Source organism: Podarcis raffonei, chromosome Z (assembly GCF_027172205.1).
Source record: "Podarcis raffonei isolate rPodRaf1 chromosome Z, rPodRaf1.pri, whole genome shotgun sequence".
NCBI classification, from domain to species: Eukaryota; Metazoa; Chordata; class Lepidosauria; order Squamata; family Lacertidae; genus Podarcis; species Podarcis raffonei.
The window spans coordinates 25052792-25067354 of record NC_070621.1 but is presented as its reverse complement, the minus strand read 5'-3'; the positions used below and the strand labels follow the sequence as shown (position 1 = coordinate 25067354).

General features: G+C 43.9%; 1 protein-coding gene across 2 annotated transcripts in view; it reads right to left on the bottom strand.

Annotated features, from left to right (window-relative positions):
• TRPC5 (transient receptor potential cation channel subfamily C member 5) overlaps positions 1 to 14563 on the bottom strand; it is a 178396-nt gene that overhangs the window by 17848 nt on the left and 145985 nt on the right. For both annotated transcript variants that reach the window (XM_053374135.1, XM_053374134.1), the window contains one exon: positions 11559 to 11754. In XM_053374135.1, coding sequence (XP_053230110.1) covers positions 11559 to 11754 — 196 coding nt within the window. The remainder of the gene's footprint in view (positions 1 to 11558; positions 11755 to 14563) is intronic.

The window sequence follows — 14563 nt, the reverse complement described above, 5'->3', positions numbered from 1 at the left end:
TATTTTTGTTCACTGAATAGATTCCCATTCCTGACAATTTCTGCTCCCATTTCTATTTTCATGGAATTCTCCAACATTCCAAAGTGTGGCACCCTCAAAATAAGAAAGGAAGGATATCTGAATTTTAGTTTGTAAAAATAACAGAAAGATCAGTGCTGCCCATTTTGTAAGGATTTTGAATGTTTTCTAAATGTATTGTCCACATGTTGTATTTTGTAACCTTTCCGGTTCTCTTGGGCTTTAGTTCCCCAACATCTTGTCTATATGCATTCTGTAGCTGAATATTAAGGTTATGAAAAGCATGAAAAACAAAACAAGCCTCCCCAAACCCCACTAGAGATGGAGGAAGGTATGTATCAATTCAAATTTTAATGTGAACCCAACAAATTTGCACTTCCTGAACCAATATGAAGAGCAAAACACAGCTATTGTTTGAAATTAGCACTTCCCTGAATTTTGCCATGCAGTCTACTATTGAAAAAAATGTGGACACAAATGTAGTAAGGGGAAATGGATTGATTAATGAAAGTAACATGCAAAAACGGATTCTGTTAGGGCTTGCAAAAATGTGTATGCTGTATTAGTAGTTGTATGAAAGTGTGTGAAAGGTGTTTCTTGAGAGAAATGTAATTAAAATGCATACAAATATTTGAGTATCTTTTTTTAAAAGGCAGACTACTATGTGAATGCGTTGAACTGAATGGAACCTAAGACTTTAAAAATGAAAACCTGAGAGAAGTCAAAATTGACAGATTTGTCCATATGCAGCCAACGGTCCTGTTAAATGAAACAACGGCTAATGAGGACCTCTGGTAGAAGGCATGTGCGTAGAATAGAGCGGGATTTTAAAAAATCTCTTCTATTAAATTGCCTGATAGGAGAAGCCTGAAGTGGCTCTTTGATTTGTCCAAATTCAGTTCAAATGTGTTCTGCTTTGATTGCAATATCCAGATAAATCAGAGCACTGTGAAGGTCACAGGTCAAAAAAAAGCAGTGCTTTGAAAGCACCAGCAGGGAATTTCATATGAGAAATAGATTAGCTGAATATATCTTCTCTATATCACTGTCCCTTCTCTGTCAGATAAGAGTGTCCATTCATTATAGCAAATTCCTGATAGTAGTTTGCCCATAGGACCATCGAGGCTCAGAACTTGACCGGATCTTTCATGGGCTTTGCCCTCAGTGTCTCCAGAGAAACAATTTAAATCCAAAAGGTGGAAGGCAAAAGGCCTATTTCCATCCTTCTTTCCCCAGTCTAATGTTTCAAGGGAGTTGTGGCCTCCAGGTATTTGTAGTGCAACTCCCATCACCCCTGACCATTGGCCATGCTGGCTGGGGCTGGTGAGCATGCAATCACATATGGGGAATGGCTAATCTATCCTCTTTTATACGATATACGATATATGATATCTTTATTGTCATTGTCCCTTGCGGAACAATGAAATTGAAAACTACATAAAACTACATAAAACTACCACAAAACTACATAAAACTACATAAAAACTACACAAAACATTCAAAAACCCCTAAAAACTCTAAAACCCCATTTTAAAATACACTATACTTTTAAAATACACTATACACTATACTTTTCTAGCATCTTCCAGGATCTTTCTCCTTTCCATGGGAGAAAGAGATTGAGAAGCAGACACTGATAACTACATGTTGAAAATGCATGAGAGTTAAGGCAGTTATCCTGCACTGAAGAGATCATGCCCTCACTCTGGAGGGCTCATCCAGACTTCCTTTTGTGTCGTGTTTTTAGGTGCATGCCCACCCTTTAAAGGGCCACGTTTGAGCACTTCCCTGTGCTTTTCTTCAAAAACCCACTTTTTACCACTGAATCAAAGGGCAAACTGTTGAAAACAGGAATTGCTGTTTGTTCCGATTCAGCATTAAAGAGTGGGTTTTCGAGGGGAAAGTGCTGGGACAAAAAAAGTGTAGAGGCAAGCAGTTCTTCTGAATGGAGGAAGCAGTGCTTCTGAATGCCAGTTGGTGGAAACCACAGGAAGGGAGAGTGCTCTTGTGTTCAGGTCCTGCTTGTGGCTTCCCATGGACATTTGTTTGGCCACTGTGAGAGCAGGATGCTGGACTAGATGGACCACTGACCTGATCCAGCAGGCTCTTCTTATGAGTCTTATTGCAAACTGCCAAGTCTTTTGTTTTCCTGAACATTGTGGTCATCAGCTACTCAGTAGCCAGACCAAATTTTTGTAAGTGCCATTACCTCCCGAGCACCTTGATTACTGCAACCCTGGCGAGCATCATGAATAATAGCTGGTGCAGAGTAACGCCGCTTGTCGATTGTATTTTTAGCATTTCTTTTAAGCATTTGGCCACTTTCCCAGGCGAATCTCTTTAATTATATAGATCTGATTTTCAGGGTTAGGAGAGAAGGAAGGAAAGGTTGTGAAGGAAAATGCAAGCATGAAGGAGGGGCTGGCTTGCCTTCTATATCTTATTTTGCTTAATTAATTCAGCCGCAAGAGAGAACGTTAATTTTGCTTGTCAGGTCTGACTTGAGGATGAGAGGATGCTCTAGGCTGCTGTCTCTGCTGCTTCCTCTGGCTACGTTGGCTTCCACCGTGTCATTAAAGGGGCCTCTTGGGATGCCATTTTGCCTGTCACTTGGCATATAAACTATGCAAGCAGGTTGGGCCCATCTCACGCAGGCGGGGAGGAAAGCACCCTTAATATCTGTGAGAGGAAATTTATTGCTACAAGCACAAATGGCAGAAGAAGAGCTATCAGTGAGTTTCCATTAGGGGGAGAAGAGTCCCTCTATTTCATTTGCTTCTTGTTCAGCAACACGTCCTGTGTTCTACTCTTCCACAATTTCAGCTTAACCTGGAGAATTTTCAACCTTAATTCTGGGACTGAGGCATATGTTGGTAAGGATGAGCAAATCTTGGACAATACTGGTTCCTGTAATGAGTATAACAATCACATTCATTAGACATTTAAGGTATGAATGAAGGAATGAGTGTAGGCCTGTTTTTAGGCTGAAGAACACCACTCTAAAATGGAGTCTCATTAAGACTTGTGGGCAAGTGAAGTGGGGAAGAAGTGCTGAGTTCTTGAGACTTGACATACGAACAGGCTGATAACAAAGGACGGGTGTTGAGCAAGATTGACTAATGATGATGTGATGAACTCTGGAACGTGATGAACAACTATGACAAGGAACAGATGGTGGTGAATCACCAGAGCTGGAACGTCTGATTGAAAGTCTATAAAGAAGGGACTTTCCAGTGGAAAGGTGTACCATGTTCCCAGCGCTGCAATGCCTGCCATCCGTCCTCTTGTCATGGCCTGATCAGCTACTGGTGTAGAGTTGGTGAGCATGACTAAGAATGTGCGCGCACGTGTGCTAGGGACTGTGATTTTAATGGTTACAATAAAAATGTTTTGCTGAGTCTCTCTAAGTCTAATTTTCCTTTCTCCTAAAGAACCAGCTAAAAATGGACCAAAAGAGCCTCTTATTTGTAACATTTCTCTCAGTTCTTCATTGTTCCAGTTTTAAGTTTTGTTTTCCACATTTCCACAACAGTTGGCAATTAAAAAGAAGTCATCATAAAAATTCATCAGCATTTTAGGGTGAACGTCTCTCACTATCTTTTCTTGTTCTTCATCTTTTCCCCCCAATAGTGGGTCCAACTGTCAAGAATGTGGTTTCTGCTTGTGCTGTAGAGGGAAGTGAGGGCAGATGGGGTTTGTCAACCTGAGAAGGTAACTCATCTAGGAAAAGAAGGAAAACTCTGATCTTTAACCTCTGCTGCCTTGTTAAAAGGCTATGGAGCACATTGCTAAAGCATTGAAGACTGATGCTATTTTCTGGTAGGATTCAATTGTGTACTGACAAATTCAGGTTTTACAATTAACATTGATTTAGGGCTCTTGCACAACAAACCCCACTTCCCCCTAAAACTGGACTTTTGCAAGAAGGAAAGTGGAAGGGAAAAAGTACTGGAAACACAGCATTGTATAACTTCTCTGCAAATCCCCAGAGGAGTGCCATTAGCTGTCTCCCATGTTACAGAGGCCTGACTACGCTCAACTTAGATGTTGGGCACTTAGTGTTGCTGGTCCCACACGGTTGAATGCTCTCTTCCAGCAGAGATGCAGCAAGCAGCAACACCTGGGGGGCACCTTCTATGCAGGGATGTGCCAGTGATGGACTCTTGGCACTCACCTTCACCTGCCCCCTCCCCTTTCCCAGAGAAGGGACAGCTGTTGCTCTTCTTCACCACCACTTGCTCTTCTGCTTGTTTGCCCACCACTTTGCTGGGGAATTGAACAGGCAGCAAAAATAGTAAAGGGTGTAGAGCATCTGCTATGCATGTATGTTCAATTACTGACATTGCCAGGTTGGGTTTCAAATGTCTCATCTCTGAGACCTTGGAAAGCCACTGCAAACCAGTGTAGACCAACCTTTCCTGGCCTGGTGACATCCAGATGTTCTGGACTACAGCCTCCACCAGCTGGGGTTGGTGAGAGTGGTTGTCCAGGGCATCTGGAGGGCACCAAGTTGGGGGAGGCTGGTGGAGGCAATATTGAGCTAGAAGCATCAATGATCTGACTCAGTATAAAAGTAACTTTCTATGCTCTTGTTCTCAAAATGAGGAGGTGGCAATGCTGTGGTGTGTGCATGTTGGGCTTGGACGGGGACGGGGGAATGAGGTTAGGGACCTACTGAAGGTTTCTTGCTTGAGGTGCTTCATAACCTGGAAACAATGCCAGATATTAATAAAATACAATTGGCCACTTCTGATAAAAGAGTTGGAGAGAGGCAGAGAGAGAACTCATATCTGCTTATCCCTGTGGAGCTCAAGCAAAACACAAGTGTATAAAGTCAAAATGCATCCCCTGGATGCATTTGGTTGCTCAGCAAACAGTCCATGAATATTAAAAGCTCAGTTCAAGTCCACAGGTGAGATATAGTTAGGCTAAAGACATGAAAAGGAAAAGGAAAGGAAAGAGACAGTTCTTCATCATCACATGCATGACGTCCTCATGCTCCCAGGGAAACAATTAAGCCTCCTTAGACTCCAGTGAGGTATGCAGAGCCAGATTGCACAGGGAGACCTTTCCATTGCTCAGGATGTAGCTTGACATGTATTTGATGCCCCAGAGGAAATTCTGGAGGCAAATGCAGCACTCACACGTCAAAAGCATTGGTGAGTATGTGGGATATAATTATGAACCTGCTAACTGTTTTTTAAAATTTGTGTGCCCCTTGGATAGTACCAGGAAGAATGAAGTGTGTGTGTGTTTCTTCAGGAGCACAAAGGGATCTAGAAGCCTCTGAACATGTCACACTTCTCTGGGCACGGATAATGAATAATACTCAACACTTGTATGGTGCTCTCAAGGGTCCATAGAAATTTGTTGCAGTCCTTATAACAACCATGCAAGGAAGGTCAGTTTTGTTTTCCTCACTCTGTGTGTGTGTGTGTGTGTGTGTGTGTGTGTGTGTGTGTAGTCTGAGAGAAAGAGAAAGCCTTGCCTAAGTACATGATAGAAACAGTGAGGGCCACTGACTTGGATGATTCTAAACGAGGTTTAGACAAAGTCAGGGTGGAGAATGTAGCCCAATGGCTACATTCTACCTGTCAGATTTAGTATGCTTCTGAATATCAGTTGCTGGAAACTATATGGCCAAGGAGTGTTCTTGTGCTCGAATCCTGCTTGTGGGTTTCACACAGGCATCTGGTTTGCCACCACAGAACAGGATGCTGGACCAGAAGTGGTTTGATCCAGTAGGCTCTCCTTATGTCATTTTTGCCATTCAGAATCCACTTTTGTTAGTGTGTTATTAACATCCATACTACAGGAATATAGTTTAAAAGTGCTTGAACATCTGCAAATATCAAAGATTTCACCAATACAAAATAGATACTGAAAGCAAAAAGAATGTATCACTGGACATGCCAACATCCCCTGCTCCAATGAGGCATTTTCAGTATCTATATGTATTTGACAGTGCCTTCCTGTGCAGATATACCTAAAACATAATTTTTAGCTGAAGCGGTCTCAGTTACAAATCTAAAGCAACGTTCCTTATAGTTTCTAAACAATTTTCCATTGTTTAGCATGTACAGCATATTTTAATTCCTTATCCCGCAACTCTCCAGTTCCTGCAACCTGCTTTACAAAGGGCCAAAAAAGTATTTATAAACAGCAGTCATGGATTTAGCTTTCTGAGAAGACTAAAAAATTCCCTCCAACAGTTTAAGAGATGCCAAAGCGCTCAAAGCAGACAGTTCATAAATAGACACAAACACGTGTGGTAAATGAAAGCATTAACAAAGAAAAGGCAGCACGCTATGGAACTAACTCCTCCAGGAAGCAGTGATGGCAACCAGTTAAGATGACTTTAAAAGAGGATTGGGCAAATTCATAACTGCAGCGGCAATCTTCTACAATAGCCGTCAGAGGCATTGGCCACTGAATACCAGTTCCTGGGAATCACAGGTGGGCAGAGTGCTGTTGTGTTTGTGGCCTGTTTATGGGCTTCACATGGGCATCGGTGAGAGTAGGATACTGGACTAAATGAGCCACTGGCCTGATCTAGCAGGCTCTTATGTTCTTATGAGAGCCCAAATTTATTCCCCATAGGTGCACTGCAGCAAATGTCATATTTGATGTCTTTGCCACTAAAGAAAGAAAATGCCCAACTGAATCCATTGCAGTTGGTAACACTGAAAGAAGTGCATTTTTATGAATGAGTATAGGCACACACTTAGAATTTGTGGAGTAACCAGGAGTGTAGAGAACCCTTTCCCATGTTGCCAAACCAGACATCAAGGAATAATGCCTTCAGTCTTGCGGAAGGCTTATCATTACGCGCACTGTTGCTGATGATGAGTAATAGATTCACTTGGCCATCCCTACCACATGGAGATAAATCCCACTGTCCTTTTAGACATCATGACAATTTTCATCTGTGTTCAAAATGCAAAGCTATTTCTGTCATGCCTTGAAAATATTGAGATGAGGAAACCCATCCTTACAGATGAGGAAACCCTGCTCTGTTTCTGAGGGTGTTTTTTGTTTTGGTTCTGGATCTTTCCCTGTGAAAAAACACTTTTTAAAGCTTGATCGGAGCAAGTGGCAAACCACAGGTAACCTGAATTGACGTTTGTTCCAATTGAGTTTTAAAGAGCAAGTTTTTGCAGAGAAGGAAAAAAACCCAAACAAACCACACAGACACAGAGATTTTAAGTGTGCCCCTGTGCCTGGAAAGAGTAGGGCAAAAGCTAGATGTGGATAAGTCCACAGTGAGGAGATATCCTGATGCTGGGACTGCTACTACAGGACGTGATCTCAGCTGATTGACTAAGCCCCTCAGTATCAGTTTACACTGAAGCACGGCATAAGGCGGCATTTTGCTTTCTTAGCCACTGATTTCTGTATTTGAATATTGATTGTATTTTGATTCTCTGAGAAGGGAAGATAAATACAGGTTGGTGCAGTGAAATGCTCAATAATTACATTGCTTCAAGGTGCCCTGAAGGGAGCAGACGGCTACTGAAGTTTAAAATAGCCTTTGTCCAAAAAGGAGAGTGAGAGAAAAAATCTTGCAGTTCAGTAAGCTGCCTTTCCCCTTAAGCAATGCAGGGGTTATTATGGTTGCTTCTCTTATTGGGTCTTGTTCAGCTGCTCTGTGCCATCACTACAATGTGCAACCGGCAAACAGCCATTAGGTGAAAAGATCTTAGTATGCGGAACTAGGAGACAATGGCAAAACAGGGCAGGCTTTAAATAGGGAATAAGCTTTCGAGTTCTTTTTAATGGGAAAATATGTGCACATATTGTTGATGGCATCTGTCTCAAAGAACAATGGAGTGTGCCTCTGGGGGTGAAGCCAAACTCCTGTGTTAGCAGCATCAAAGTGACCCCCTCGGTCTGCAAGCCTGGGCAGTGTGTATGGAGGTCCTGGGCTGCCCAGATGACAAGTCCCCCTACCCTCAGCCTCACTGGGTGTGGTCCAAAGGAAAGCAGAGTAATACGTTTGGCTACAGGAGCTGCCAGGAGGTGGCATAGAAGGTAGCACCCAACCATCTTAGGGACTCCGGATTTGTGTAGGATTTTGTCCTTAGCCTTTCTTCTCTTGGAAGATATCCTGCAAGGCAGCGGAGGTTTCAGATCAGGGTTTTCCTTTTTCTAGATGGGCTACCTTTCCAGGTTCATGAGCTCCATCTGCCTCTCACTTCTCTCTACAGCACATGCAAAAACTGCTTTCTTGGCTGCTGTGCCCGCTGTTGGTCTTGTTGGGCGCTCCTGCTAATAATGCACTCAGTTCAGGATTAGCTGATAATCTGCAGTACTCTGTTTGCCCATTATGAGGGTGACACTGCAGAACAGGGAAGATCAGACCAAGTAACTACTTAAGTTTGCTAACTAGTGCAAGGACAGTACGCCCAGTAAAATTGTACAGATACCACTTAGTCTACCCTGCCTTAAAGACACAGATGTGGACTGGTGCCTTTGCAGTTATTCCTTAAGTAGGGATAACGTTCCATCATCACTCCACAAGGTCTAAAACCCACAGAGGCTTAATGTGTATGTTCTGTTTTATTCTAAAGAGTTTAACAATCTTTCTCCCAAGATTTAGCATCTCTTCAGGGTTGCCTATACATCAACATCAGGGCTATAATGAATCAGAGCCAGGTTCTCTTTCCAGGTCACATGGAGGGAGAGAGGGAGAATTGTATTTCTTTTGTCTGTTCTTGAAGTCCTGCCAGATGCCCAAAGTCACCATGAGTACAGAATGCCTTGCCCAGTTCTGCATTTAGGTATGCAAGCAAGCCGTCAGGCATTGAAATGAGGATGGTTTTAGGGAACAACTCATCAGGTAGCTCTCTTGCAAGACTCATGTTCCTTCCTATTCTCTAGCTTGTGGAGGAAAATGAAGTCAAGCTTGCTATTCTGGAATTTCATTGGAAATTTCATAATATATAACTTTTAGCATGTAGAAAATGCATTATCACAATATCTTAGCAATAGCCTTAAAATTACCATCCTATCATGGAGTTTTGTGTTGTTATCCCCATATTGCAGATGGAAGGCTGAGACTGAGGCTTGTCTAAAATCATATAGTAAGGAAGAGGGAAGAGTCACACCAGGTGCTTTTTGATTCTTTCTCTCTACCCAAGTGCTCACCAACATGATGCTCTCCAGATGTTGCATTTCAACTCCCCATCAGTCCCACCCAGTATTACCATTGGCTACCCCTGCACTAGCAGCACCTCCAGGAAGCAACTTAGTAGGTATAGAACAGGGATCGGCAATTTTTTTTTTAGCCTCAGACCTTGTGGCAGGCCGGAGAAGCAACACTGGGGGGGGGGCGGAAGAAGAGGGAGGGCAAGTAGTCCTCCTCCCCATTCCCCATTCCCCACCCCCAGCCACTGCACTTACCTTCCCTAGGGCTGCTGCCACCACCACTGTTGTTTCTTGTGGGTAGGCAGAGCGAGCTCATCCGCTCTACTCTCTGGCCCACAGGAGCACCAGGGTGGCGGCCACCACGGAGGGAAGATGAGTAGCACGAAAGGGCTGGCTCTGGAGAGGGGCTGCTTAAAATGGCACTCAGCCAGCTCAGCCCAGCCCCCCTCCTCCTCTAGGCAGGGCAGGGAGAAGCCAGGAGGAGGGAGGGAGGAGGCGCCACCATGGTGTGTGTGTGAGAGAGGGGGGAAATGGAATGGCATAGAAAAAAAAGGTGTAGCCCAAAGGAACAGAATCCCCACGCTGATCCACGGACAGTCTGTGGGCTGGATCCTGAAGGCAACTGGGCCTGATCCGGCCCGCGGACCTTAGTTTGCTGACCCCTGGTATAGAAACTCATAATAGGAAGAAGCCTGGCATAACATACCTGTGATAACGGATTAGAAGCAAGTCTTACTGTGTTAAGTTCAAATATATTCTACTCCTCTCTAAGTGCAAATGGTGGGCAAAAAAACCCCCCAAAACAAACAAACAACCAGCACGTATCTTTGGGCTTGCAGTAGAAGCCCACATCACTGATTGGCTGATCTTCTGTGATGTCATCAAGAAACACCCTCAATCCCTAGAATGAAGCCAACTGCATGCTGCCATGATCGGCTTACCTTTTGTGATGTTACCAAGAAACACACACCCTTAATCCAATAAGAGGCCCCAACTGCATGCAGCACTGTTTCACTGACCTTCTGTGATCTTACCAAAAAACAAACAAGACACTCTCAATCCCCAGAACAGAAGTCAATTGTAATCAGCACTGACTGGCAGGACTTCCGTGATGTCATGAAAAAACACCTCTTCTCAATCCCTGGTTTTGATTTCCCTTCTCCATTGTTAAATTAATACATTAATGAATGAACAGATAAACACATGAATATTCACGCAGTGCTGTGTGTGAAAGAGAGAGAGAGAGAACCAGTAGTCTGCCTGAAGCATGGCAGACGGGTGCTAAGTGGGTGGTTGAGCAGCATTCAAATCACTGGTAGGCATTTGTAATTAATGATGCAAACCTCATCTCATACCAGTGGCTGAGGTACCTACGGCAGCAAGCTCTCTTTTTCTAATGCATCTCTCTTTGTCCATTTTTAAGATGTGTCAAACATAAGACTGTAGAATTGGAAGGGACCCTGGGGATCATCTAGTCCAATCCCCTGCAATGATCAGTGTCATCTGAGAACACAGCAAATGAGCTGGGAATTTCCAGCATATTCTACCTGCACATTTACATATAAATACATGGCCCACCCATGAGGCAACGTGAGGCAACTGCCTCAGGATCCATAGGGGCAACAGATCCAGCCTCCAAGAAAAGCATTGCCTGCTGCTGCTGTTGCAGTAACAAGAGCTGTGGCACGCTCCTTGAAGGCTGGATGTGTCACCACCTCAGCAGCACCCCACCTGATTCCGCCTCTACAGTGGCCTCTCAACGAATAGGAGGTGCTGCTGATTTTCTCCCGCTGCAGGGAACAAATGATGGGACCTGCCCTTGGGAGTTTCCTGGGCTCTGTACTGGCCTGGCATTATTCAGAGTGCCCTGTGATGGCCTTTGATTCCCACTTCAACTGCCAAGTAAGGTTGATTTGACACTCCCCTCCCACATTCCTGATGTAGATCTCCACTCACTCCTTCTTCTCTGGTGAGGCAGTGAGCACCATTTTGTGGTTTGTCTCAGGTACCAAAATGTCTTTGGCCAGCCCTGCATACATTTAATTATGAGGTCCTATTTGACTTCTTGCTTTTGGCCAGAGGATTGTGGGATCATAAATCGTTCTCAGCTGCAGGTTGCAACAGCAATCCGTGATACTCTTTGCTTCAGAAGTCAGGTGATTCTCAAGGGTCAATTGCTCAATGTTACAAAGGGATACAAGGGATATAAAGAATGCAGACTTTCTTGTTTCCCTAAGGGTGGTGGTGACTTTTCTGCCTCCAACCAGCAGCTGAAGTATCTTGGGTGCCAGGCAGAATCTCACTTTTCTGTCCCTCTTGCACACAGGCACACATATATACACAAAATGCATATTTCAAAGAAAATCAGAAAGAAAGTCCATCAGTTGACTTACTGCTATGAGCTGGTAGGAGTTATTCATCATTGCTATGAGCATATTTAGCAAGACCACTAGGGAGATGACGTTGTACGTGCCAAACATGGTGGCCCCAACAAATTCTGTGAATTCATGCCTGGCTTTCACATTAGTGACGTAGAGGTTCAGCAGACCAAACACAGACCAAAAGAGTGACTGTAGAGTTTCAAAGAGCCTGTAAAAGAGGAGTGCGACATTTGTCATTGTTGGCTGGACATTTAAAGCCTTCGTTTATTTAGTTTAAGTACAGAGAGAGGCATGCTAAGGATCAAAGCTGTTGCCTTCGAGAATACTCCAGTTCTTTTAAAGCGGGGATGGCAGAATACGAGGCTCCCCAGATGTTGTTGAATGGCAACTCCAACCTTCTCAATTTTGCATATAATTAATCAAACACACCTGACAAATTAATTTAAACACACCTGACAATCAGAGGTGTATCTCAGCTCCCTTGTGCCCTTGGCAAGGAGATGTATTAGCCCCCCCCCCCGAACAGTGGAGGGGTGACCAGGGCTGGATTCTAGCCACTCTGTGCCAGAGTAGAGAGGCATGGTTTTTGCACACACACCCAGGTTTGCACCCTTGCCAGGAGCTAACCTCACCAACCCCTAAGTACACCTAATGCATGCAAAGTTCAAGGAGACTGGAGCCACCACATTCCATGTATAGGTAAAGGTAAAGGGACCCCTGACCATTAGGTCCAGTCGCAGATGACTCTGGGGTTGTGGCGCTCATCTCGCTTTACTGGCCGAGGGATCTGGCGTTTGTCCGCAGACAGCTTCTGGGTCATGTGGCCAGCATGACTAAGCCACTTCTGGCAGACCAGAGCAGTGCACGGAAACACTGTTTACCTTCCTGCCAGAGTGGTACCTATTTATCTACTTGCACTTTCTCCTTTCGAACTGCTAGGTTGGCAGGATCAGGGACCGAGCAACGGGAGCTCACCCCGACGTGGGAATTCGAACCACCGACCTTCTGATCGGCAAGCCCTAGGCTCTGTGGTTTAACCCACAGCGCCACCCGCGTCCCTTATATATATCCATGTATAAATTCTTAAATATCCTTATATATCCAAGTATAAATTCATTTAAAATAAAGTTCTCCTCCATCCTTGTCCTTATGTGATAACCAGATATTTTACCTTCTTTCCCCAAAGACCCATGGAAGAATATGCAAATTGCCAGCCTGTCCCTTCTCTACTTCTTCCTTTGTCCATTATTCAGAAGAGCTCCCAGTGTTTTTATTTAAAAGCAGCTGCAGAATAGGGGTTCCAAAATCTATCAGTGCTGGGGTGGGGAAGTTAGCTCTTTCCCATGCATTGTTTCCCAACTGATACATTTTTATTTTTATTATTCTTACTTGTTACATTTGCATACCACCCTTTGCCCATAGATCACAACATAAAACTACAATATAAAAACACAAAATGCATAATAAAAATATAAACAAAAACAACTCAATAATCCCCTCTTCCACAACACATTTTGAAAGAGCATTGGATCATGTCAATCAGCCAAAGGCCAGGTTAAAGAGGAACGTTCTTGTCTGGTGCCCAAAGGTGTATAATGAAGGCACCATCCAAACCTCCCTGGGGAGAGCATGTTGCAGATCGGGAGCCACTGCAGAAAAGGCCCGTTCTCATGTTGCCACCCTTTGGACCTCTTGTGGAGGAGGCACACAAAGAATGTATTCCCCTATTCTCCTTCTTAATGCTGAAATATCCCTCTGTAGCTTCAAAGAGAGGCCTGTTTTCATCAAGAACAGGGTATGTGGGCTGGGGGAGAGTTACATGCTCCTCCCCCAGTGCCACTGCTATAAACATATTCAGAGTTTTCCCTCACCTCTGCTTTAAAGGGAGGGGGGAGCAATACTATCACTGTGCTGCATTATGAACTTGGCAGAAAGTATTTCTCCACTACCTACTGGCCCGTGATTTGAAATCAGTAGGGAAGCACTATTTGTGGTTCCATCACCATCTATGACTTGTGAGGTGGTTACCCAAGACAGGGACTTCTCAAGTGGTGGCACCCCAATTGCGATCATCATCACCATCATGTTATTATTTATCAGATTTGTATACCACTGTATACCCGTGGATCTCAAGGTAGTTCACAACATAAAACCACAAAATAAAACCACAAAATACATAATAAAAATAAGAACAAAATAACCCAATAACCCCGCCCTCCAAAATATATTTAAAAGGGCATTGGATGTTGAAAAGGAACCTGGTTGAAAAGGAACATTTTTGCCTGGCACCTAAAGCTGTGTTTATAACAAAGGCACCAGCCAAACCTCCCTGGGGAGAGTATTCCATGAATGGGGAGCCGTTGCAGAAAAGACCTGTTCTCGTGTTGCCACCCTATGAACTGAGGGAGGCACATGAAGAAGGGCCTCAGGTGGTTATCTCAGGGCCCAGGTAGGTTCATATGGAGAGGTCCTTGAGATGTTGCGGTCCTGAGCAGTTCATCTGAGGCCCTTGATCGCTTGCCTCCTCCCAAGAAAGATCTGCAGCGTGGCAACACAAGAATTGGCCTTTTCTGCAGTTGCTCCCTGTTCTCCCTGCAGGATGCTCTCCCCAGGGAGGGTCACCTGGCACCTTCAGTATATATCTTAAGGTGCCAAACAAAAATGTTTCTCTTTAACCAGACCTTTGGCTGATTAACATTCTATATCCTTTTAAATATGGGTTTTTTTGGGGGGGTTCTTTTCATTATGTATTTTTTGTTCTCATTTTGTATTTTTATGTTGTGAACTGCCCTGTGATCTTTGGATGAAGGGTGGGTTACAAATTTAATAAAGTAAATAAAATTGTGGAATTCCCTTCCTAGGGAACTGTAATTGTCCACCACACTGATAAACTTCAGACATCAATTAAACACATGCCTATTTGTCCAGACTTCTTGTATGTAAGTATCTCGTAGGATCCAGCAGATGGTATGGTGTTCTATGCTAATTTGGGTTTATTGCTTTCAATAGGCAGTTTT